This window comes from Oenanthe melanoleuca, chromosome 1 (assembly GCF_029582105.1).
Source record: "Oenanthe melanoleuca isolate GR-GAL-2019-014 chromosome 1, OMel1.0, whole genome shotgun sequence".
Classification (NCBI taxonomy): domain Eukaryota; kingdom Metazoa; phylum Chordata; class Aves; order Passeriformes; family Muscicapidae; genus Oenanthe; species Oenanthe melanoleuca.
The window spans coordinates 55,546,082-55,568,845 of NC_079333.1; the positions used below are offsets into that span (position 1 = coordinate 55,546,082).

The 22,764-nt window shown below is 49.5% G+C and overlaps 1 protein-coding gene across 4 annotated transcripts; it reads right to left on the reverse strand.

Moving 5' to 3' along the window:
* Nucleotides 1-404: 404 nt before the first annotated feature.
* Nucleotides 405-4,731, reverse strand: PCDH8 (protocadherin 8). Of its 4 annotated transcripts, none has more exons than XM_056493671.1 (3): nucleotides 2,230-4,731; nucleotides 1,892-2,099; nucleotides 405-1,426 (listed from the first exon to the last, which is right to left on the reverse strand). In XM_056493671.1, the coding sequence occupies exons 1-3, from the start codon at nucleotides 4,639-4,641 to the stop codon at nucleotides 1,053-1,055; spliced, it is 2,994 nt and encodes a 997-aa protein (XP_056349646.1). In that variant the 5' UTR covers nucleotides 4,642-4,731; the 3' UTR covers nucleotides 405-1,052. The 4 variants fall into 4 exon arrangements, with proteins under 4 accessions (XP_056349646.1, XP_056349638.1, XP_056349661.1 ...); XM_056493663.1 differs by having other exon boundaries at nucleotides 1,892-2,102; XM_056493686.1 differs by having other exon boundaries at nucleotides 407-1,426; nucleotides 2,371-4,731.
* Nucleotides 4,732-22,764: the final 18,033 nt, after the last annotated feature.

The following is a 22,764-nucleotide window of genomic DNA, read 5'->3' on the forward strand; positions in this document are numbered from 1 at the left end:
TTTGAGCACACACCCATAGAGCCTGACTCGATGTCTGAGCCAGAACAGAAAGCAAAGAGCTCTGGTGGCTGCCGATGCAGAAACATCGGCACAGCACGAACATTTCCTCTGATGAGCGGAGCTTCACTTGCTTCACTAAAATTACATTGCTCTCTGCCCGTGAAGGATCGAGCTGGAAAAGCTCAGACCAGGCAGTGACAAGCAAAGGCTGGCTCTGTCACCCAAGCCTCCTTTCCATCCAGCATTAAAAGCTTTAGAGCTAAACCTCCAGAGGTATTGCCAGAGACCAATGATGGGCAAGACTAAAAGTAGCTCCTTCCCACTGCATTTCCCAGCACAAAATACTTATGTTGACCTGTGAAGACCTCTATGCTCTGAAGCATAAAATCCATGGACTGAACCCTCTGAACATCACAAAACCTTTATTAGTGTTTATCAGTGATACAGATTACAGGAACCAAAGGCAATTAAATAACACTTAAGTTGACCACAGACTCAAGAAATACAAGTCACATTTGGCAAGGCAAACTTCTCAGTACACTGGGTTGCTTATGTTATTATTACACCGTGAAAGAGGAATTTCCCTTACAAGATTCTACATATTCAGGATATTATTATTATTACTGTGTCTTTCAGACAGCTCCTTTGGCAAGAATTCCCATTTTTAAGTATTTATTATATAAAAATATAACAAATTTTCATTATGTACAAACATTACATTACACAATGTACAGGTTAAAAACACTACAAAAAATGGCAGGCCATGGGTAAACCAAAAGCAAAAGAAAAAACCCCAATGTAGAAAACATGAGAGGAAATTTAAATACTGCACATTTCATAAAAATTACATTAACTACAAACAATTTTTTTTTGTTTGCAAATATCAAACAGTACTGATCTGATTGGAAATCTTTCCCAAACGACTTCATTTTTAAGGCACATCTTGCATATTTACACATACGACACCGGATCTGGTCAATAACTTAAAGGCTCTCGGGAGCGACCTAGTTGTGTGCGCAGGGAGGGGTGCACTTGAGGGGGAGCACGCTGGGCTATGCCTTCTCAGAGCTCTCAGTCTGGGGGCCCAGGTATCTAGTCGAGGGGGCTGGGAAGAGGGGCACCCCGATCTCCTGAAGGTCGGGGAGCCGTGCGGGGCGCGGCGGGGAGAGGAGCGTGATCGTCCGGTCAAAGTCCCTGTGCAGCACCTTCTCATAGACGCTCTGAAGCCCGACTGTTTTGGGCAGCTGGGCTTGATAAAAGTTGTCCCTGCGAAGGGGATCCCTGGGCAAGGACGTGCTCTTGCAGAAGGTGGAGAGGGGTGCTGAAGGATGTGGAGAGGGGTGAGGGTTGGCTCGGCCACAGGAGGGGCTCCAGCAGCGGTCGGAGTGCCCCAGGATCTTGCATTCAGCTGTGCATGCCCACAGACCTAGAGAGAAATAGGGGAGGAGAAACCTGTCGTTACTGCAGGAATAAATCCACACCGTTCACAATCCTCAGAGTTACCAGTCACAGGATGATTCACTGCACTGACGGTAGGAGTGGGGAGGTGATGCTTTACAGCATAACAAAAACCCATGCTTGGTTAGGTAATGTTGTTTTGTTAGGGACACTCCTCACAATTCTAACTTTAAGGGAACCTTTTTTTGGGAAGAAAACAAAATCCTACAGCACTTCCAGCATATGCTAATTAGTGCTGGACTCTCAGTGCAGAGGGAACCAACATCTAACAGCCAGCTTCATGGAAATAGGCAGTTTGAGGCATGCAGTGTCTGGCTTCCCTTCCAGCTGCCCCGCTGATCACCGTGCCCCACGGATGGATCCCTCCATCCACCTCCCCACCCATCCATCTTTCTGTCTGAGGTCCAGTGGGGAGCAGGGGCAGAGCCCTTACCATTCTGCATGTGTGTGATGAGATCTTTCTTCAGGGCATCTCCGCTGATATCTGAGTCGCTGTCATTAAAATCACTGTCACCTTTGCCGCTGTCTTTGCCACTGAACTTCTCTGCCTCCCGGCCAGAGATGGTGTTGAAGGAGTGCCCTTTCCAAATGGCCACGGGGGGAGCAGGCTCCTTGTTGTAGCTCGGAGTGGCAGCAAAACCCTGCTGGTGGGGAGGAAAATCAAAGGAGACATGAGAAAGGGGAGCGGTGAAAAGGTAAACCAACCTTAACTACACCTCTGCAATTCACATCCTCCAAGACATGCCCCACTTCCCTGTGGTGGGACCTTACCTCCCCACTCTGTCCCCTCAGCCTCTTCTGACCCTCGTAGAGGCAAGTGCTGTCGCTGCCGCTCTCAGTGGTGGAGATCTCTTCAGCAGCTGGAGAGGGGTCGGGGCTGGTGAAAGGGGTTTTGCTGGGAAAGGTTCGTACCTCAAAAATGTTCCCCCTCTGGCTGCCCTCCTCCTGATGGCCCTTCTCCAGGTGGGAGATGTCTATTTGGTCCTTCAAAGCAGTGTTGTTTTTGATGTTGTTGCCCTTCTTGCGCCTGTTGCAGGTGGTGGCAATGGTGATTATAGCCACCAGGAGGAGGGTGCAGCTGCCTGCCAGGACAATGATCACGATCAGAGGGATGTCCCACTGTAAAGCCTTTCCTTCCCAGGAGCTGGGCTTGGCTATGTCTTGGATACTGGACGGAGCAGTGGCAGTCACTAGGAAGTTGACTGTGGCAGTTGTGGCCAGGGGAGGTCTGCCATTGTCTGTCACAGTGAGGATGACCTTGAATAGCTGACCCAGCTCTTCAGAGAGGTCACCCCTCAGCATGATGTCCCCAGTACTTGGGTTGATGCTGAAAAGGTCCTGCTGGGGCTCTTCCAGGAAGGCAAAGGTAAGCTCAGCATTGGCCCCATCATCTGCATCTCGAGCTTTGATTTGGGCCACCAGGGAATCACGGGAGGTCTTGCTGGACACACCGATTTCCACAGTCCCATTGGTGAGCACCGGGTGGATGATGACGGGAGGGTTGTCATTCTGGTCCACCATTCTCACTTTGACAACGGTGCTGCTGGAGAGCTGCGGGGAGCCACCATCGGTGGCCTGGATCCTCAGGTCCAGCTGCTTGAGGATCTCGTAGTTGAATGTCCTGAGGGCATAAATGGCCCCGGTGGCGGGGTCCACCGAGACGTAGGTGGAGATGGGGGCCCCCATGACCTGCGTCTCCAGGAGCCGGTAGGTGACCTTACCATTGTGGCCAAGGTCAGGGTCACGAGCCACCACTGTGGTGATGTAGGCGCCCGGGGGGTTGTTCTCTGGCACGGCCACCTCGTAGAGGGGCTTGGCGAAGAGCGGCGCGTTGTCGTTCTCGTCGCTCACGCGCACCGTGTACTGGCGCACGGTCTTGAAGGGCGGCGAGCCCAGGTCCTCGGCCACCACGGTGAGGTTGTACTCGGGGATGCGCTCGCGGTCCAGCGCCGCCGTGGTGACGATCATGTAGCTGTCCTCGTAGGCTCGCTGCAGGGCGAAGTGGTCGTGGCCGCGGAGGCTGCAGCGCACCTGCCCGTTGGCGCCCGAGTCGCGGTCCGTGGCGCTGACGAGGGCCACGAAGCTCTCGGTGGCCGCCGCCTCGCTGACGTAGGCCACGCCGGCGGCGCTGGCGGCGCCGCGCAGGGCGCTGATGCTGATGCGCGGGGCGTTGTCGTTGACGTCGGTGAGGCGCACGACGACGGTGCAGGTGGCAGCGCGGGGGCTGGCGCCGCGGTCCTGGGCGCGCACGTCCAGCTCGTAGGTGCGGGTGCGCTCGTAGTCCACGGCGGCCTCCAGCGTGAGGTGGCCCGAGCGCGGGTCGAGGCGGAAGAGCCGCCGTGCCTCAGGGGGCACCTGGCTGCTGAAGGCATAGACCACCTCACCATTGGGGCCCTCATCAGGGTCAGCAGCATCCAGATCGAGCAGCAGGGAGCCGGGCGGTGCGTCCTCGGGCAGCTCCACCGTGACCGAGCTCTGGGCAAAGGTGGGACTGTTGTCGTTGGCGTCGAGGACACGGACATGCACGGTGGCTGTGCCCGAGCGTGCCGGACTGCCACCATCCTTGGCCACCAGCTCCAGGGTGTAGGAGGGCTGCCGCTCGCGGTCCAGCTCCTGGAGCAGCACCAGGTCGGCGCAGCGCGCTCCATCTGCCCGTGTCTGTGCCTCCACACCGAAGTGGCTGTTGAGGGAGACCTGGAAGCTCTGGATGGAGTTGGAGCCCACGTCCTCATCCACAGCCACCTCCAGCGGGAGGCGCGTGCCGGGTGCAGCGCTCTCCGACACCTCCAGCGCCATCTGGGCATGGGGGAAGCGCGGTGCATTGTCATTGATGTCACGCACCTCCAGCTCCACGTGCACCAGGCGGTAGCGCTCCCGCCAGCAGCTCACCACGTCGAAGGCCAGGACACACTGCGGGGCTTGGCCGCACAGCCGCTCCCGGTCCAGCCCCGCCTCACCGATGCTCAGCTGCCCGTCCTCCTCCCGCACCCGCACCAGCGAACTGTTGCTGAACTGCCGCATCAGGCGAAAGCTCATCTCCCCCGGCGCCTTCACCGGCATCTCGTCGGCCAGAGTACCGATCACCGTGCCCGGCGCGCCCTCCTCGTCGGTGCGGTACCTCACCGTCTTGCAGCGGGACAGGGCGAGCAGGCAGGCGGCGGCCAGCAGCCGCAGGGGGCTCATGGCAGCGGCGGGGCTCAGCCCGACGGCGCGGAGCTGTTCTGTTCTGTTCTGTGCTGTGCCGGGCGGACGCGCCGGGATGGCTCGGCCGCCGTGTGCGCCCCCCGCGCCGCCGCGCCGCCTTTCATAGACGGCGCTATGCAAATGAGCGGCGGCGGAGCCAATGGCAGCGGGCGCGGCGGGCGCGGGCGGCCCCCGGCGCTCCGGGCCGGGCCGGAGCGGGGTCGCGGGGCGCTCGCCTTTGTTTTCTTTAACTCTGCGGGGTCTGCGGGCTTTCTTATCTTTTTTCTTTTTCTTTTTTTTTTTTTTTTTTTTTTTTTTTTTCATTTTTTCCCCTCTTTCCCCGCACCGTCGCTATTTCTTTCCCCCCATTTGTTTATTCCTTTCCCCCCCTTCCTTTCCTCCCCCTCCCTTCTCTTCCCTCTCTCCGGAGGCGCGGCAGCGGAGCTGGCGCGGGGAACGCGGAGCGCGATGCGCGGTGGGGTTTGTTAATCCTGCCAGCAAGTCGGGACAGGTGCCGTGTCGCGGGATGCCGCGGCACGCCGTGCCGAAGCATGTCGCGCCGTGTCGTGGCATGTCGCGCCGTGTCGCGGCGTGCCGCGGGCGCGGGCGGGGGCGCGGGCGGGCGCGCATTAGCGGGGTGCGGGGGGGCGGCGGGGCGGCATTCAGCTGCGCCCGGAGTGGTGTGTCACTCGCGTGAGAGCCTGTGATCAGCGCCGTAAGTCGCCTTTCAGGAGGTGTCCCCGCATGCTTTAGTATGCATGTCACCGCCCGGGTTTCTTAAGCCTGGGGCACTAGCAGGCGAGGAGGAAAAAAAAAGAAAAAAAAAGTTCCAAATAGGATTTAGCATAAGCTTGAGGAGATTTGGAAAGGTTTCAAAGATCAGGCTGTATCAAAGGCTTATGAAGCCCTCGTTAGCTGTAGAAATATAATAGCATGGCAGGCTATCCCATTCGAGGAACCAATGTCTGTATTATTTCACTATGACAGGCTAAAGGGAGAGAAAGTTGAACAGTTTCCACAGAGGAGTTGGACTAAGTTGAATATAATGAGCAAACGCCACATGTATCCATTATGTCCCTCTATTCATTCCCAATCACTGCCATAACTCTTTGACTAAACGATGATGAGCGCTGAATTACACACAATGCCCTGCTCATATTAAAATACATTTAAGACCTATCCCTCCTGGTGCCCTGTTACGCCTATTCACAGGATTTTCTTTTTGTCCTAATAGGGCCTCTCTGGGAAGCAACACCAGTCTCGTTCCAGAAGAACAAAATAACAGCATGAGGCTGAAACCTGGCACGAACCGGGGGGAACGAAACCATCTGCCCCGCAAGGCACCGAGGCGCTGCGCGGAGCCCGCTGCAGCCTCCCGGCCCCGCAGCGCCTCAGCAGCGCTGGGGAGGGCGGCAGCCGGCCTTGGGCGAGGGGAGAAGGCCTGACGGGGAGGAAGATGGGGGTCCTGAGAGGCAACTGTTCTCCGGGAAACCTCATGCCTTTCCTCTTTCCTTTTTCCTCTCCTTTTCCTCTCCTCTCCTCTCCTCTCCTCTCCTCTTTCCCTTTTTCCTCTCCTCTCCTCTCCTCTCCTCTCCTCTCCTCTCCTCTCCTCTCCTCTCCTCTCCTCTCCTCTCCTCTCCTCTCCTCTCCTCTCCTCTCCTCTCCTCTCCTCTCCTCTCCTCTCCTCTCCTCTCCTCTCCTCTCCTCTCCTCTCCTCTCCTCTCCTCTCCTCTCCTCTCCTCTCCTCTCCTCTCCTCTCCTCTCCTCTCCTCTCCTCTCCTCTCCTCTCCTCTCCTCTCCTCTCCTCTCCTCTCCTCTCCTCTCCTCTCCTCTCCTCTCCTCTCCTCTCCTCTCCTCTCCTCTCCTCTCCTCTCCCGATGTCTCAGGGAACTCAAGAGATGCATTTTGAAGGAAGAGGGTGACAAACAGAATGCGGTGCGGTCCAACCCCGCGCCGGTTTCCTTTGGAAACCCGGGATAGAAGCGCTCGGCTGGGCACACGGAGAGTTGTAGCATACCGGGGGCTCCATTCCGGGGGCTCTATCCCGGGGGCTCATCCCGGAGACTCCATCCCGGGGGCTCCATCCCGGGGGCTCCATCCCGGGAGCCCCATCCCGAGGGCTTATCCCGGGGCTCATCCCGGGAGCCCCATCCCGAGGGCTTATCCCGGGGCTCATCCCGGGAGCTCCATCCCGGGGGCTCCATCCCTGGGCTCATCCCGGGGGCTCATCCCGGGGGCTCCATCCCAGGGGTTCCACCTCGGGGGCTCCATCCCGGGGCTCATCCCGTGGGCTCATTCCGGGGTTCATCCCGGCATCCCCATCCCGGGCTCATCCCGGGCTGCGTGCGGGGTGCGCGGGGCGGCACGCGAGCGGGGGGCGGCGGGCTGCCCGCAGCGCCGGCTTATGGAAATGGGATTTAAATCGCGCCTCTGCCCTGGCTGCGGGGGCGCGGGGAGGGGGGCACGCTCCGCCGCCAACAAAAGCTCCCTGAACGCGCGGTTTCCATACGAACGAACCTGCGCGGAGCTCTTTTCCCCCGCCCGCGGGAGCCCCGGGGAGCGGGGAGCGCTCGGGCCGGGGTCCCCACCGGGCAGAGGTCCGGGCTGTAGAGACCGGGACCGGGCTGCCTGGGAACGGGGCCGCTGGTCGGGAGCGGGCAGTGGGCAGCGGGGCGGCCCCTCGTGTGTAACAGGATTATCTTTGCCATTTCAAGTTCCATACAGCATGTAATTTATTTTTAATTAGGATTAGATCGAGCAGGGAAGGAGAGCAGACCTTTCCCCCACCTCCCCCTCCCCGAAAAGGCATGGCTATTCCACGAGGAGCTCTTATTCTTTACAAAAAGGCCAATCAATCGATAAACCAGGACCTGTGTTCACCTCCCACGCACTTTGCAGGAGAAAAGGGTGAAGAGGGCTGTATTTTCAATGTGTGCTCAAGTATCTGAATCAGAAGGGGAGGCTTGGATACCCTCCCCCTTTCCCATCCATCCGGTCCTGCTCTCACATGCTTTCTAGCCAAACCTATTTTCAAGAGGGACACAGTGGGGTCTTGCTCCTCATGCCCACTTTTTTTGTTTTGTTTTGTTTTGTTTTAGAATACAAATGCACTTTCTGCCTGATTGGGTTATTTTTTTTTCTACTATCATGACTTTGATTAAAAAAAACCCCAATGTATCAGTCTCTTTGCCTTCTCCCCAGTAGAGTCCACCAAAGAAATGTTCTGAAAGGCTAGTGAAGAATCCTGTTCTACAGCTCAAAATAAACATACGGATCAGCTGCATTAAAAGCACTTCTTTGAAATATTGTGGTTAAACAGCCCAGATTGGTTGATTGCTCCATGTGGGGACATATGTTCTTGCAAACTGTGCGTATTGTTACTAATGGGGATTCTCACACCACAGCCTTTCCTTTGAATCTGAGGCACTGGTGGTTTCTCTGGAGCTGTTGCAAGGTTGTTTTAATAATTTACCAGCTCTCTAGCACTTAGCGTTGTTGCGGAGACTCAGAGCGTGCAAAGAAGGAGGTGTTTTGTGGTGTCCAGAGGTCTGATCTCTACTGCCAAGATCCTTTCTGTACCTCTTTAGACACAGAAATCAAAGCTGCTCCAAGAGAGGGGTGTTAGGCAAAGGAAAAAGCAAGGCTTCCCCACGCACCTCTGTGAACCTGGGCTCTTGGGTAATGCTCTTCCCAAGGAGGGGGAGCACTCCTAGACCACCATATGTTGGCAATATCAGTCAAGTAAGTGATTACCAGCAAATCACTCCAGGTGTCTCTTTTTCAGCTTTAAACTTCCTTCTTTTTTCCCCCCTATTCAGCCCTGGGAATAAAGTTTGTGGGTGCTTTTCCCTCTCCCCAGGTAGTTATTGCCTTACAAAGGATGGCAAAACCCCAGGATCTCATTCTGTTCTTCACTCCTCCAGCTGAGCAATGACACTCTATTGCTTTTTCCCATCACTTACAGCACTGTAGGTTCACATATGTCTCAAGGCATCAAGCGTTCCCAGTGCAACAGGGCAAGATTTTCCTCCTCTCAACAGGTGCCTGGGATCCTGCCTAGGGATCTCTGTTCATGGAGATAAGCTAGAAGGTTTTATGTTTTAGAGGTATGAGAGAGGGTAAGGCTCCCATTGAATTCCCATCTATCTCACGACCACATGTACCTTGAGGAAGAGTGTGCAGCTTCATGCAAGCACAGGGCAGTGTGCTTCCCTGTTCCCAGGAGATCTTAAGGGCATCAAGCCTTGCTATTGAAGGTGTCCCCTTCTGGCTCTCTCAACATAGGCTGTATGGTGAGTGCATGTCCTGGGAGTGCTGGGGTGGGATCCCATTGTAGCACAAGCCCTAGGGTGGTATGACTGTCTCTCAGGAGAAGCCAGGCTATCTGAGCAGGGTCTCCAGTTGATCCTGCTCACCCACATACCAGAGGGTCTGCTTGACCCTCTCTCCAGACATGAAGTTGCAACATGTCCCCCCACCCTTTGTCTCTTAGCCTGCAGAGTGGTGACATTGTCCTCCCTCCCTGGAAACTCATCTCCATGCTCAGGCCCTGCCTCTTTCTTCTTGGGCATCCCCATGGCTTGGCTGCCTTGGAGTGATCTACAAAAACAAAAGAATTCCTTCTGCTTCAGAGCCTAAACAATCCCCCCTGTTTAATAATTTCTGCTGAAACTAAGGAAGTGTGGGTTAACCTGTCAAGCTCTGCCAGCCTGGGCTGACCAAAAACCCCTGGAAAACAAAGGAGTGGAACGAAGCGAGGCAGGGTTTTGTTGCTCTCTGCCTGTTTGTGTTGGAGGGTAACATGCAGCATTGTGCTTCTGTCTCTGGCCATGCAGCTATAGAAGGCTGCAAACCTTCCCCTGAGCTGTGGGTTGGTACCAGGGTTATAAATCATCCTGATCATTTGTTTATTTGCTTCAAATGCTTCCCTGCCTGCATCTCCCCTCTGTGAAATGTGAGTTAGAAGAAGGAATTTGTTTTGCAGAAGAAAGAAATCGTGTGCCCGTACCCCCCACCCGGCAAGCAGTTTTGATTCCACAGGGAATTTATTTTTTAATTGGATTAATTTCTAGCCTCTCCCGGAGTAGCAGCTGGGGTCTTTGATTCAAGAGGTTAAAACAAAGAGGCATGAAACAAAAGACCAGTTTTCTGCATTCCCCACACAGCGTGGGCCTCGTGTGAGCTGCCTAGAGGTATCCTTGGGGCAGTGCATTCCTAAAGGTCTCCCCTTCTTGTCCTCAGCCAGGTCTGCTGCAGGTTTATTGAGGGTGTTTACTGGTCTGTCTTGCCTGCAAGGTATCTGAATAAGAGGTTTTGCCTCTTAACTCAGCTTATGTTCCCACATAACCTTACTTGATGCCCCTTTCTTTTTCTTCTCTTCCGCCCTCCCCTTTTTCAGCTCTCTTTACCCTCTATGTTTTCTGCCCCAGAAGAGATGAGACTTTTAACCTGTTAAACCAGGAGGCAGATTCTCATGTTCAGTTCTCAACTTTCTCACCTGGAGCAAGGCTCAGTCCCACCAAGGTCTGAGGTAGTTACATATTCAATTGTCATTGAACACTGTGGAAGTTGAACATATTTCAGCTTGACTGAGGGCTTGAGGCTCTCTCAGGTTCAACCCCTCACATCTACAGAATGCGTGCATTGCACAGGTGACAGCCCAAGTCCTGCTGTTTGCCCACCTCGAGGTCTGTTAGGAGATCAGAGATGCCCTGAGAAGTAACTACCTTTATTATGCACATCCCTTCTGGCTCTTTTGCCTTGGTGCCTTTGGTTTTAGGGACTGCAGGTAGCAGAGCAGTTATTCATGTCTGTCCCCAATCTGGACCTTTAGGAGAAGTGCTTACCTTCTCCATAGCTTGTGGTCTGATCAGATCATGGGAATATTGAAGAGGGGACTTGCACAGCTTCTCTCCCTGGCTGGTGTGAATTGGTGCTCCTGCTCCATGGCTGCTGCTGCATGCCTGGCTGGGATGTCTTTCATAGCACTTTGAAGGTGTCTGGACTGATATATTTGGCTTTCCTCCAGCAGCTCCTTGTTTCCTCCTGGGTCTCATTCACACTCTCCTCCTTGAAGGACTGTTTGGAATTTTAGACTCTTACAAATGATGAATGGGTGGAAGAAATACACCTCTTAGCTCCCAGAAAAGAAGTACAGTCCTCTGCGAATACTTATGTGGGATGGTTGTGGTGGGCTCCACTGATTTCTCTGAGAAACAGCTCCCTGGCTATTTGATGTGCAAAAAGTCCCTTTCTGCATGTCCTTCTGCTGCCCCTGCCCAGCCAATGTCACCCACCCAGTGCCACACTAAACAAATATGGCCCAGTCTCTCTTTGGACTCTGCTTCCTACAGTTTTGGATGTCCTTCCCTGCAAGATAATATCATTATACAAGCACAAGGATAGTTACATACATGCCAATATATTTTTACTATGCCCATAAAAATAGCCTTCCCATTTCTCTGCTGTCTTTATGTTTTTGATATTACCTGCACATGTGATTTCTCATCCCCTCCACTGATACATCTGGCATAGGAGGAGATATTGGGAAGCAATCCTTGTCGAGGTCCTGGAAACTGAGAAGTTGCATTAGCCTGATGCCATGCTGGAGCTAATTAGCCCAATATCCCAGCGGGGTTAATGAGTTTGGGCACAGTGCCACAGCTTCTGATTCCCAGGCTGAGGGGGCCTGCAGGTTCTAGCCCTGCTCTGCTCCCAGTCATTTCCCAGAGGGTTATAGTGAGAGGCAGCATGGGGGGAGAACACGACAGAGAATCAGGGACTCAGACATGTGCCATGAGTGCCTTCCTCCATCTCTCCTCTCCTTCCCCCCTGCTTCCCCCCCGTCCTCCATCCTAATCGCGCCTCAGCTTGCAAAGGCAGAGCCCCCAGCTGTGAAGGACTAAGTCTCTTCTTCTCCCTGGCTCCTGAGCGGCAGCCGGCTGTGAGCAAGAGTGTGCCTCGTGTCACTTCTGCTGAAGAGGCTGTGAGAGCAGGGCAAGAGCTCAGATGCAGGCGGCTGCCGCTCCTGGCCTCCTGCCAGGGCAGGAGCACTCTGCGAGCATCCTCCCTCTGCTGCCTGCCTCCAGGGCTGGGAGTGTGCCCAGCACCGGGCTTCGTTTTGGCATAGCGAGGAGCACTCCGCGCCTGTAGGATGTGGGGGGAGTGCTGGTGAGCTCCATCAGGCTGGTCGGCCTCATCCTGGTTTTGGGATCATCTGCCTTTCCAACGTGCAGGAGGGCTCAGTGTTAAATGTCCCTCTCTGCCCCCGCCCTTAATGTGTCGGTGACGGATTTTATCTTCGATGTCTGTCAGGGTGTTACTGCCTGACGTGCAGCCAGCTCCAGGCAGAACACGGCAGGAAAACAGCACAAAGCTGTACAGAGGAGGATGGAGAGCAAACACATCCCATTACAAGAGAGATGAAAAGGCTTTAGATATTCCTACTGAGTTGATGAGAAGCAAACTTTTCATCAGCTTGGCAAATCTGGTTATTAAATAATTTTGGTGCTCTTGAGTGCTTCATCCAGGATGTTTGCTTTAAGGTTTTCTGCTGCATTTAATGAGATTGGGGTGTTGCTCAGGATTAGATCAGATTGATTTTTGAGGCCACTGGTAGGTTTTTTTGACCATATCTGCAATTCTTTGACCTCTGCAGCACCTCCAGACCCATGAAACATTCCTGTACTCACAGTTCATCTTTCATGCATGGCATTTGCTCATTCCCTGCTTATGCTTCACTGGAGGGCGCTGGCTGAGGAGGCAGAATGTTGGCCCAGGGTGACGTGACCTGGGGCTGGAGCTGGTGACAGAGCGGAGAGGAGTGGAGCTGTTTCTGTGGCTGAAGCATACATGTGTACCACAGCCCTGAAGGGCATGTTTGCCCATTTTCAGGAGTCAGCCAGTCAGTCCCCAAATGTCACCCGTCCCTCCTGCACCTGTAAATGTGCATCACAGCAGGACAAGGAGGCAATTTGGAAACCACTGCAGTCTCTGCAGCTACATCTACAACAATGAATAAAACACTCCATACTCTGACTCTGCTTAGTTTACTTCTGCAGACTTATTCTATGAAGATATAGCCCTTTTACAGTTTGTGGGGAATTACCTGTTTGCCTTTTCAAGTTTAGCCATTTGGTGCCTTCACTTATTTAACTCCCTTTAAAAAGAGGTGCACATTGCTACCCCATGTCTGTGGTTTTTGCATTTGGAAATACATATTTCACATGTGATTCCCAGGAAAAAAATATCATCTGCCCCTGAAGTCTGCAGAATTCTGTTCTGAAATGTTAAATAAATTGTTATCGCTTCTTAAATGCCATAATAAATGTATGGAATGATCTCACATAAAAGCTGGAGGCTTAGAGAGTAGGTGCTAAAGAAATGCATCAAATTAAACCAAAAAAGAGGCATAAAATCTATGTTATCCCAAAAGATAAGGGCTGGCGGCTTAAGTGACTTTACTGTTTGCTGCTGTACTAAACATCAAATTCATTTTTCTGCCTAAAAGAATTTGCATCTCTGCAGTGAGCAGATCCAAAGGCTTTGTTTTTCCAGAGAGGTGCATAGTGGTGGGAGAAAAGTAGGAAATGATGCAATCAGGCACGGTTTGTAAGAGAAGGGTCACAGATGGGTGAAGCCTCGCTGAAGTTAAAACTAACAAACAAGCAGTTGGAGATGCTCTTGGAGCATCCTGAACATTTAGAACTGAAGAGGTTTGAGTTTGCCTCAGCAGCATTATGTATGTATATGCATGTGTTATATATTATAATGAATATGATAATTACAGGAGATAATTTATAATATATGTGTATTATATATGAGTGCCTCCTCAGTAGGCTAAAACAATGCCATGAGAGTGTAAAGAAATGTGAAATCTAATTACTGTAGCTGTGTAAGTGAAGTAATGAGAAGCTTGAGAGTGTGACTGATATGCAATTAGATACCAAACTAATGAGCAAGCTGTCTACAGTCCATCAAAAGAGTGAGGGAGGCTTGTGCAAGACACCCCTGGCATTGCAAAGAGGATGATATATCACATCCAAATGCAGCTCACTAATGACTGGAGATTGTGTGCTCAGCTTGGGGATGAAGTCATTAACCAGTCAAAAAACCTGTGGCAGACCCACAGGAGATAAGGACAGTAAAAAGTACAAAATACATAGAACTGCAAGTATATATTGGGGTGCCATAGTTTGGATTGAAGGTTCTGGATTAGTGACTCCCCAGAATTTGGTTTGCTGTGATATCTTACCCCAGGTAAAACAGTCAGGGTGAGAAATTGTTGTCAGGTCGGGTTGTGTGGGTGGTAATGTGAATCTTGCCTTGGGAGAGCTGGCTGGGAAGGGGCAGCAGAGAGCCAGGCAAAGGTAGTGGAGGCAGAGACAGCAGGCACTGTTGGGAAAGGCACTCGGGGCTCAGTCACTGTGTCCTGTCTACAGGAGCTCATTCTTCAGCATGTATTAACTGTTATAAGCTGAAATTTTCCATCCTGGGTATTGACTCCAGGCTGTTTGTTCTTTCTAAGAGAAAGTTTCAGCTGAAGCAGGTTAGTTATCTCCAGAATGGAAACTAGGGTAAATTTATCCTAGGCTTTTTAATGGTTGTTTTGCCTGTGGGATAAATATCCAGCCTCTTTTTTTTTTTTTTTTTTTTTTTTTTTTTTTTTTTTTTTTTCTTTCTCTCTCTCTTAATCATGGAGTTCTCATGATTTCATTTGAGGACTTGATGTTTTGCAAGAAGATGCAGCCAGGTGACTTGTGCCATTTTGGTAAGTGTTCAACCAAACTGGGCTACACATTTTAAATGGCCCAGCCTGTAGGAGTTAAGTAGAGTAGAGGTTAGGCAGGCAACCTTCCCCTCTTTTTTCCTGGTCTGCTACAAACTTGAGTTGGTATTCTGGCTACTTGAGAGACAGAGCCAACCATTTGTCTGGTATCAGGAAGAAGCCACCAAAATCCTCTAGCAAAACATCCCTAACGCTCTGGATTTCTGGAATGGTTGGCCATGGAAGCCCAATGCTGGTCTTGGCTCTGTGCTTCCTCAAATGTGCTCTGTACAATGGACCTAAGGTTTGCAACTGTGGGCACAGCTTCAGGAGAGCTGGTGATGAAGTTATGCTTTTCCAAGATCTGTACCTAAAAGTCCAAGGAGATGTGAATAAAGCATCATGGATTTTGCAATGTCAGGCCCTACAGAGTGAAAGGAAAGCTAGCCTCGAGTGTTTCAGCTTAGGTGTGCAAAATTAGCGGATATTAATCTACTAACTTGCAGCTCTGTGTCTCAGCTCACCAGCTGTAATGCGGAGTTAATGATACACCTTCCTTCCACAGGTTCATTATGGAAATAAGATAATTAACATCTGTGAATCACTCTAATTTAAGAGCAGGGAAGGCCAAAGAAAAGTCTATGAGTAAATTATTGCTTCCATCCTGAGTAGGGCTAGAGTGATGTGAGGAAATTATGACCAAGGAGCAAGGACCCAGAATATGCCACTGGGTCTGTGGAGCAGAGCAGGAGAATGGTGGAGAAGTGACACTTCTCTGGGAAAATAAGGATTGCATCACAGTGTGACCGGTCCTGCAAACCACCTTAGGCCCCATATTTTCTAGTTTAAGTGCCTGACTTTGCAGTCTTACCAATGTACTTCAGTGCAGTTCTCTTGGGTGTCACAGCCATGGAAGTATATAGGTCTGTGGAGGGAAAACCCTGTCCTGTTTGCCCTGTAATGACACGAGCTGGCATGATGGAGGTTTAGATCAGTGATTGCTTATTAAGCTACAAACTTTGGCTGCCCAGGTGGTGACTTCTTTTGTTACTGTCCTCCTGGTACACAGTGACCTTCCTGGTCTCCTTTTCCCTGCAGCTGTAAACCTTCTTTGCTCTTCCTGCCTTGAGGCAGAAACCTCTGCATGGAACTTTCTCGTTTTGCTGCCTTGGGAATGTGGCTTTAGAGAATAAATAGCAGCAAAGTTTTATTTGGAGACTGCAGCTTTCTGAGGAAGAAAGGAGGCTTCTAAGGTGGTCAGAGACTGATGACCCAGGTGAGCCTTAAAGCAGAGCTGTGCAGAACTCATTTTGGGTGGCCAAAAATGATGCACAGGCACAGTTTGGTTAAGGTGTGTGTTGTGAGTTTGAAGGTCCAGGTCTTGGCCTCTGTGTGTGTTTTTGGGCAAGACATCTTGTGCTGCCATTAAAATTGCACTCCACAGAGGGCAGTGGGTTCAGTCTGTAGCTAGTTCCTTTTGAAATCCTGAAATGAAACAAAATCAAAGATATTGATTTTATTTTTCTGAATCCTTTCCAGACCCTAAAATGTCAGTGAAGTCTTTATGGATGGTAATTTCCTTCAGACTGACTCTTTTGGAGAAGAAGTGGGCAGGGAAAGGGAGCTGTGGGGTTTCATCTGGTGGGGGAAGCTGAAGCTCCCATTGGGATGTGGGGCCTGCCAGCAGCATGGCAAATACAAATGGCAGGGATGCAGACAGGTAGGGATCCCTGTACAGAGAGGACATAGCAGGGAGATGGGGTGATGGGAAAATTCTGGCTGTGAGCAAAAGTGGGAGAGGGAGGACCAGGTGGGGGGACTGGGTGGTAAAGGGACTTGGTGGGACTATTTGAAAGGGAGGAAATATGGGTATACCCTGGAGGGAGGAAAGGGAGCTGTGAGATAACAAGTCTGTGGTGCAGGGTAGGGTTTTGAGGGGGTGTTATGGGGTTTGGGGAATCCTGGGGAGCTGAGGTCTTGGTGGGGAAAGTGATGGGAGAGATATGGTGGGAATGCTGGCTTTGGGGACAGCAGCTGGAGTGGGAGAGGCTAGGACCTGGGTCTGGAAGTAGCTGGGGAATTTTAACTCTGAAATGGTTTAAGAGGTCTGGGACCACAAATTCTGGGTATAGGCACTTTGGGGGAAGCTGAGGAATCTGGACTGGGAAGTGCTGAGGAAAAGCCCTTGTGTTTGGGCCAGCAAGGGCATGTGTAGGGCTGAGTTTCTGGAAGATGGGGGATTTTAGGATGGCCACCAATAGCATCATCCTGCCCTGGGGTGCAGGCAAAGGCTTGATCTGATGCTTGCTCCCAGAAGGCTATCACATATCTTCTTGCCATCATAAATATGATAATCTTAAGCATGCTGGGAGCTTCATCTGTGCATGCATCAGGCAGCTGGACTCTCATATTAGATATATCACCTGCACAAATCAACTGCCATTAAATGAGGAACAGACTGGTCTGGATGTGTTCATCCCTTGAGCAAGCCACCAGGTGATCCTATTAATATAACAAATTCTCACCTTCTCCCTTTGCTCCCCCATGTGTGGCTTGTCCCACTTTCTTTCCTGTCGAGACAGTGCACTCCTGTCTTTCCAGTCACTCTGCAGCATGTCTGGCTTGCTCTCAGAGAGTACCCCTGGAAAAAGCAGTAGATATCCTTACAAAGAGAAGGCTATCACAGCTCAAAGCATTTCACAGAGAGTGCTCCCATGCTGCAGAATGTGTTTTTTAAGGGCATGGTGTCAGGGCATGGTGGATGGTTGTAGGGTGGCTCTCAAAATGCATTTAGAGATGCACATGGGCAAGCTCAAACTGTGCATAGCATGTTGGCTGCCATGCTGTGCTGAGCACCATGTCCAACCTAAGGATGTTGGCAGTGTGAGCTGTCCTCGCTGCCTGTCTATTTCAATTTAAAATGCTTCACCTGAAATCCCTCTCTAATCATAAACAGATCAGAAATTGCTTATTACAGAGTGCCATAGGTGTACATGGTGCTTTATGAACATATGAGGAGACAGATTGCTGCCCTGAAGAACTCATAATTGGATTTAAACAAATACAATAAGAAAGGGAAAAACTATTGGGGTTGAAACTTTAAGCAGACAAATAAATGCCTGTATACAATTGCATCAGTTGCAGTCCATGGAAATATTCTCTTTTTTTTTGATTCAAGTGTTCAGCTGTGTCACATCTACTGCTGAAGATGACAGACGGCTAGTTCCTTAGGTAGAAAATGCTTATATTTTAATGCTTGTTATGTCATGATTTATTAAATCAATTTAAATGTAAAAATCAACTGAAAGGACAAACTTATGTTTAAGGATGACCTGCAGCATCTAAAATGGAGACACTGATCAAACTAGTAGAAGCAAGGTCAGATTTTGTTTATTTCAGATAATTTATGCCCAAATTGCAATGCTGATGTAATTTATGTTGCATTTAGTGCTTTGTTTCCAATGAAATTTGACTGTGCAACAGTGTGATATGAGTAATATTTTAAGACAGCATTTTTATAGATATCTAATATACACAGAGCTTTTACTGGTCTTTCTTGTGGAAGGAAGAAAAGGAGGAAGGAGGAAAGAAGGAAATGAAAAGAACAAGGCAATAACTGTGTAGGATTGCATCCTTTGAATCAGGGATAATATTTTGCTTACTTTAATTATTTGGTGTGTTTTCATGAAAAAAAAAAAAAAAAAAGGTAAACATATTTTGAAAATCGTGGACGGACTAACATATCTCTAATCTCCAGAGCAGCTGTGAGGTATCCCTCCTGTCCTCTGCTCCATGCCTCTTTTTTCAGGCTTTTTGTTTATCCCTCAGTGAAGAAGTCCAGCCCCTGTGCTACAAATCAGCTGGAAAAGATCCTGCTCGTGTGCTGTGAAAAAGTGCTGCTGAAGTATGCCCTGTTCAGCAAAGGGAATGGTCCTGAAAGGCAGAATGTAGATTTATAAAGTATGACAGCAGAAACAAGAGGTGTTGGTTATTTTTTATGGGCAACCATTAAAAAAAAAAAAAAAAAAAGCCCTTATTTATCAAATCCCAGACATCAGTCACATAACGGGTTTCTCGAATTCAAGGTGAATCAAAGGAAAATTGTGTCCAGGAGGGCAGAGATGCTCAGCCAGTACCACTGTGGCACGGCCACATGACATAGCCAGCGGCAGGGACAGGGCTGTGAGTACAGCTGCCCGCAGACTCTGCCAAGGAGCCAGATGATGCTGGAAGAATATCTTTCACAGCTCTGGATCTGGCTATTCTTGGCTTGCTCTCTGGCTGCGGGAGCTGGAGCTCATTGCTGGGCAGATAAACAGAGAGACTAATAAAGAAGATGAGGAGCTGTTGATCGCTGGTGCAAATCGGAGATGAGCTGTTAAGCAGAGGAGCGTGGCGATCCCTGTGAAAAATCACCTGGCGCCTGACACTTGGTCCAGGATGAAAGTGCCTTGGAATAAAATTCTCCTCTTCCCCCAAGCAGTCCCTCTCCCCAAATGATTAAATCCTGTGCATAATTACAAAAGTGTAAAAAGCTCTACCTCTTTCATACATTGATTTTTTTTTTTCTAATTCCCATAATTGGCAAGCGGGTGTACATGGGGGAAAATAGGGGAGAAAGCTTTGATTTTTTTTTTCAAGCTGAAAACGTGCAAGCCCTGTGTGGCTTAGGTCCTTTAGATATTTAAAAAGATTGAAGCAACTTCAAAGGAGACATTCTGTTCTATCAGGTTAAGTATATTTTAATATTAGAGAGGCTTTTTTTTTCAAGAACAGAGATCTGTTCTCTTGAGGAAATAAAACATTCTGAAAGATTTTATCCAGAATGGTTTTTCATTGTTTTTAAAGAGACAACACAGGATTTCAAGCATGCTGAAGCTGGTAAATGTCCCAATTTCTGCTTATCGGTGTTGACTGCTCTGTGTTATCAGGTTGATTGTTGATAGTTATGTAAATCAAAATTTTTTATCAACAGACTGCTGGGTTGATTTTTTTTTTTTTGAAACAAGAAGGGAAAAGCATTTGACAATAATGTTTTTATTTACCTGTTATGAAAGCCAGCATTTTGTGGCTGAACAGGGTGCAGAGTGCCAGCCCTTCAGTTCAGAGACACAAGGGAGTTTTCCTAAGGAGGATTTGCTGAATTCCCTGCATATGGCAGAGAATATGATGAAGGCAGAACTGTTCTCTCTCTCCTGCCCTGCCTGGTGGACTAAGTGCATTTCTCATGAGCAGTGTACTTTAAAAACAAACAGGAGATGTGTGGTGGACAAATGGGAAGGTGAAGATTTAACTGAAGAAGGATGAAAAGTATTTGGAGGAGGGTAGCTGTGACAGCTTGAAGCAGTGGTGGGGAGTGTAAGACTTTGTGAGGTCATATGGGGATGGAGATGCAGATGTTCTGGGCAAAAGCAATGCAAAGTATGGGCCCCACGGTCCCACAGCTTGTAATCCTCATGAAACTGCCCTTCCTGGCCCACTGGCTAGAGGTGGTGCTTGTGGCAAAGGTCTTCTCCAAACCTGAGGGACATGGTGCCAATGGGGACATGTGACTCTGCAGAGCAGCAGCCCAGGTGGCATCTGCTGTGGCAGGTTCAGGCTGTGATACAGATAATTTGATCTGCTTTTTTGGGAGAGGAAAAGGTAGAGGCCATATTTCCATCTCCTGTTGTCAACCCTGGCTTTGGCAGCAAAGCCTCTGTGTGGGATTTGTAGCCAGCTGGTTTAACATCTGGGCAAGAAGTCTGCAGGGAAGTGACTGCCTCTTACCCTCTTTTCTCTCTTTTTATTGTAATCCAGATAATGAAAGCAATGAGTGGCTGATCTGCCCCTTGTGAACCCCGAGGAGATCCAGCTGCCAGCTTCTGAACATCCTTGTTATTTTAGATTAACCTCCTGGCTTGTGTGCCTTTTGGGGGGTCGACACCAGAAATAAGGCAGTGAGACAGCTCAGTGTTTGAGCAGGGCTGTTTCTTCCCTTCTGGTTCAGACTCCACAAAATGTAGCTGGGATGCTTCATTCTGGGAATAGTCTGGAGAAAGGCTCCTTGCCAGGTTCTCCCAGTGTGCAGAGCCAGGGACCAGAAGCATGTGGCAGAGGACTGTCCCATCCATCATGAATGGTAGGTGGGGAGGAGGCTCTGTGTTTGGTGAAGGTGCTCCTGAAAAAGACACTCCATGGAACATGGGATAGTGGAAGGGGGGACTGTTCTCCCACTGGATGTCCTCCCTCAGTGTGTGGGAAGGCAAACTGACTCAGGACATTCTTCTGCTGGGATCAACACAGCCATCCTGTGGCTGTGGACAGGACAGAGCACCCTGCCTTGTGAGAACCTGTCATTACTAGCAGTGGTTAAACATGTGTTTTCATGTATCACATAGTGCATCTGTCCTCAGAGATCCAGACTCCTGTAGCTGAAATAAGGTCACGTCCCCAATGTGTATTTGTCACTCTGAAAATTCCCTCTGCATTTGATGCCTCCTTGTCCTTCAGATCATTGTCAGGGGGATTTTAATTTTACTACTGGGGTAATTTTAGGCTAGAGTGGTCCTGAATGAAATCTTGATGAGGCAAAGTAAAGAAGGAAAAAAAAAAAAATAGCAATCTCAGAGCTTCTGCAGTGCTCATGTGTGCCTTATGATCTCTGCATGAAGTCTAAATGGTGCACAGCAATGAGCAGAGTACATATGCTCGATAAAACAGATGCTGGACTTGTTTCCTTAAATAGACCTTTTGCTAATTCAGCTCAGCTTTGACTCTCTGCTTGCTCTGGGTGCCCAGTCTGTAAATCCCCCAATAAAGAACTTGCTGGGGATACTATAGCTTGGCACAGAACTGTGACCAGGGAATTAGCTTTTCCCAGAAAGAGCAGAAAAGGAAGATGCCCCAAAAGTAGACTATCCATAAGTGGCTGTAGATAGCCTCAAGCCATAGTTTTCATCTAAAGGGATTTGATTGGCTTTATTCAGGAGCTGGATCAATGCAGCAAAGGAAAGTTAACATTTCAATGGCAAAACTGTCTCTTTTTGCTGCTTGCTTCTTATCAGGGACATCCAGGAACCAAATTTACTCCATTCTTTCCCGGATACCAAGTTATCCCACAGAAGGTGTATTGGAAAATCTGAAGATGCAGACACTGAGTTAGCTGCACACAAATTTATGATTCATTCTGTTCTTGAAGTGGTCTGATATATAAAATATGCAAAATTATTTAAAAAGTCAGATAAATAACAGCGTGTGTGCACTCATTATTCATCCTTGTGTTTAATTTAGAAACATCCTTCATTTTTGTAATGAATGTGACACTGAATGCTACAGAATTTCCAGCCCAAGGCACTGCAGTACCCAAAAAAACAGAGGCAAGAAGTGCTCCAATCCCACGTGGCTGGTCTGCTGCCCATCTTTCACTTGCCAAGCTGAAGCACTCAAACATGGCTATGGGCTTGGCTTCCCAAAGGTATTTCCATGGCTTGGAGGGCTGACCAGACCTGTGAGCTGGGAATGAGTGGCTAAGGGCTACAGAGTTCAAACCCCTCCCAGCCTGCAGCCCCAGATGCCCACCTCCTCCAAATGCAGTAAGGGAGCAGGTCTCACCTCACTGATTGCAAGCAACACTTTTTATTTTTCTTAAAGGATAAAACAAGTCTCTTTATATTTCTGCAAGAGACATCAAGAACAAGGCAAAGGGTCTGTCTCTTGCATGGTGGCCTCCTGGTTATGACATTTATCCAAGTGACAGACCCAGGTTTGTTCTCTGCTCTCGTGGAGAGGGTTTGAACGTGTAGGTCACAACTACCAGGTGATGGGCTCATAAAGTGGAGAGGAACATTGCAGGGAAAAAAAAGCAACCAATCCTTAAACATGATTCCAGGGAGAAGGGATGGAAGAAGAGACAAGAATTGTTAGAGACAAGATAATTGTGTGAACTCTGTAAAAGCCCCTTCAAGCTTTTATTTATATGAAAAGTACCACCCTCAACATATCCTTTTCCAGATGCTTTTTAAAAGTAGAATGCCTCAGGGTACATTTTGTGAGCACTGGGACTGCATCAGTGTTAGGTGTGCTTTAACAGTAAGTCTTGGAGAGGGCTGCACAGGGAACTTTGTTGTATATTTTGCCTGCATCTTGTTAGTCTATATGAGCTATCTTGAGTCTATATGAGCTCCCTACACCTGGAGCAAGTCAAGGCTTGCCAGGAGCCAGAACTTTGAATCTTTTAGAATGGTTTCCATGTTTTCAACTGGAAAGAGAATGAATACTGAATTTAGGTACTTCCAGGGCTAAAAAGCTTTTGAATGGGGCACCTAAACCCCATCATATATAAAATTATCCTTACACCAGTGGACTGCTCTATTCCT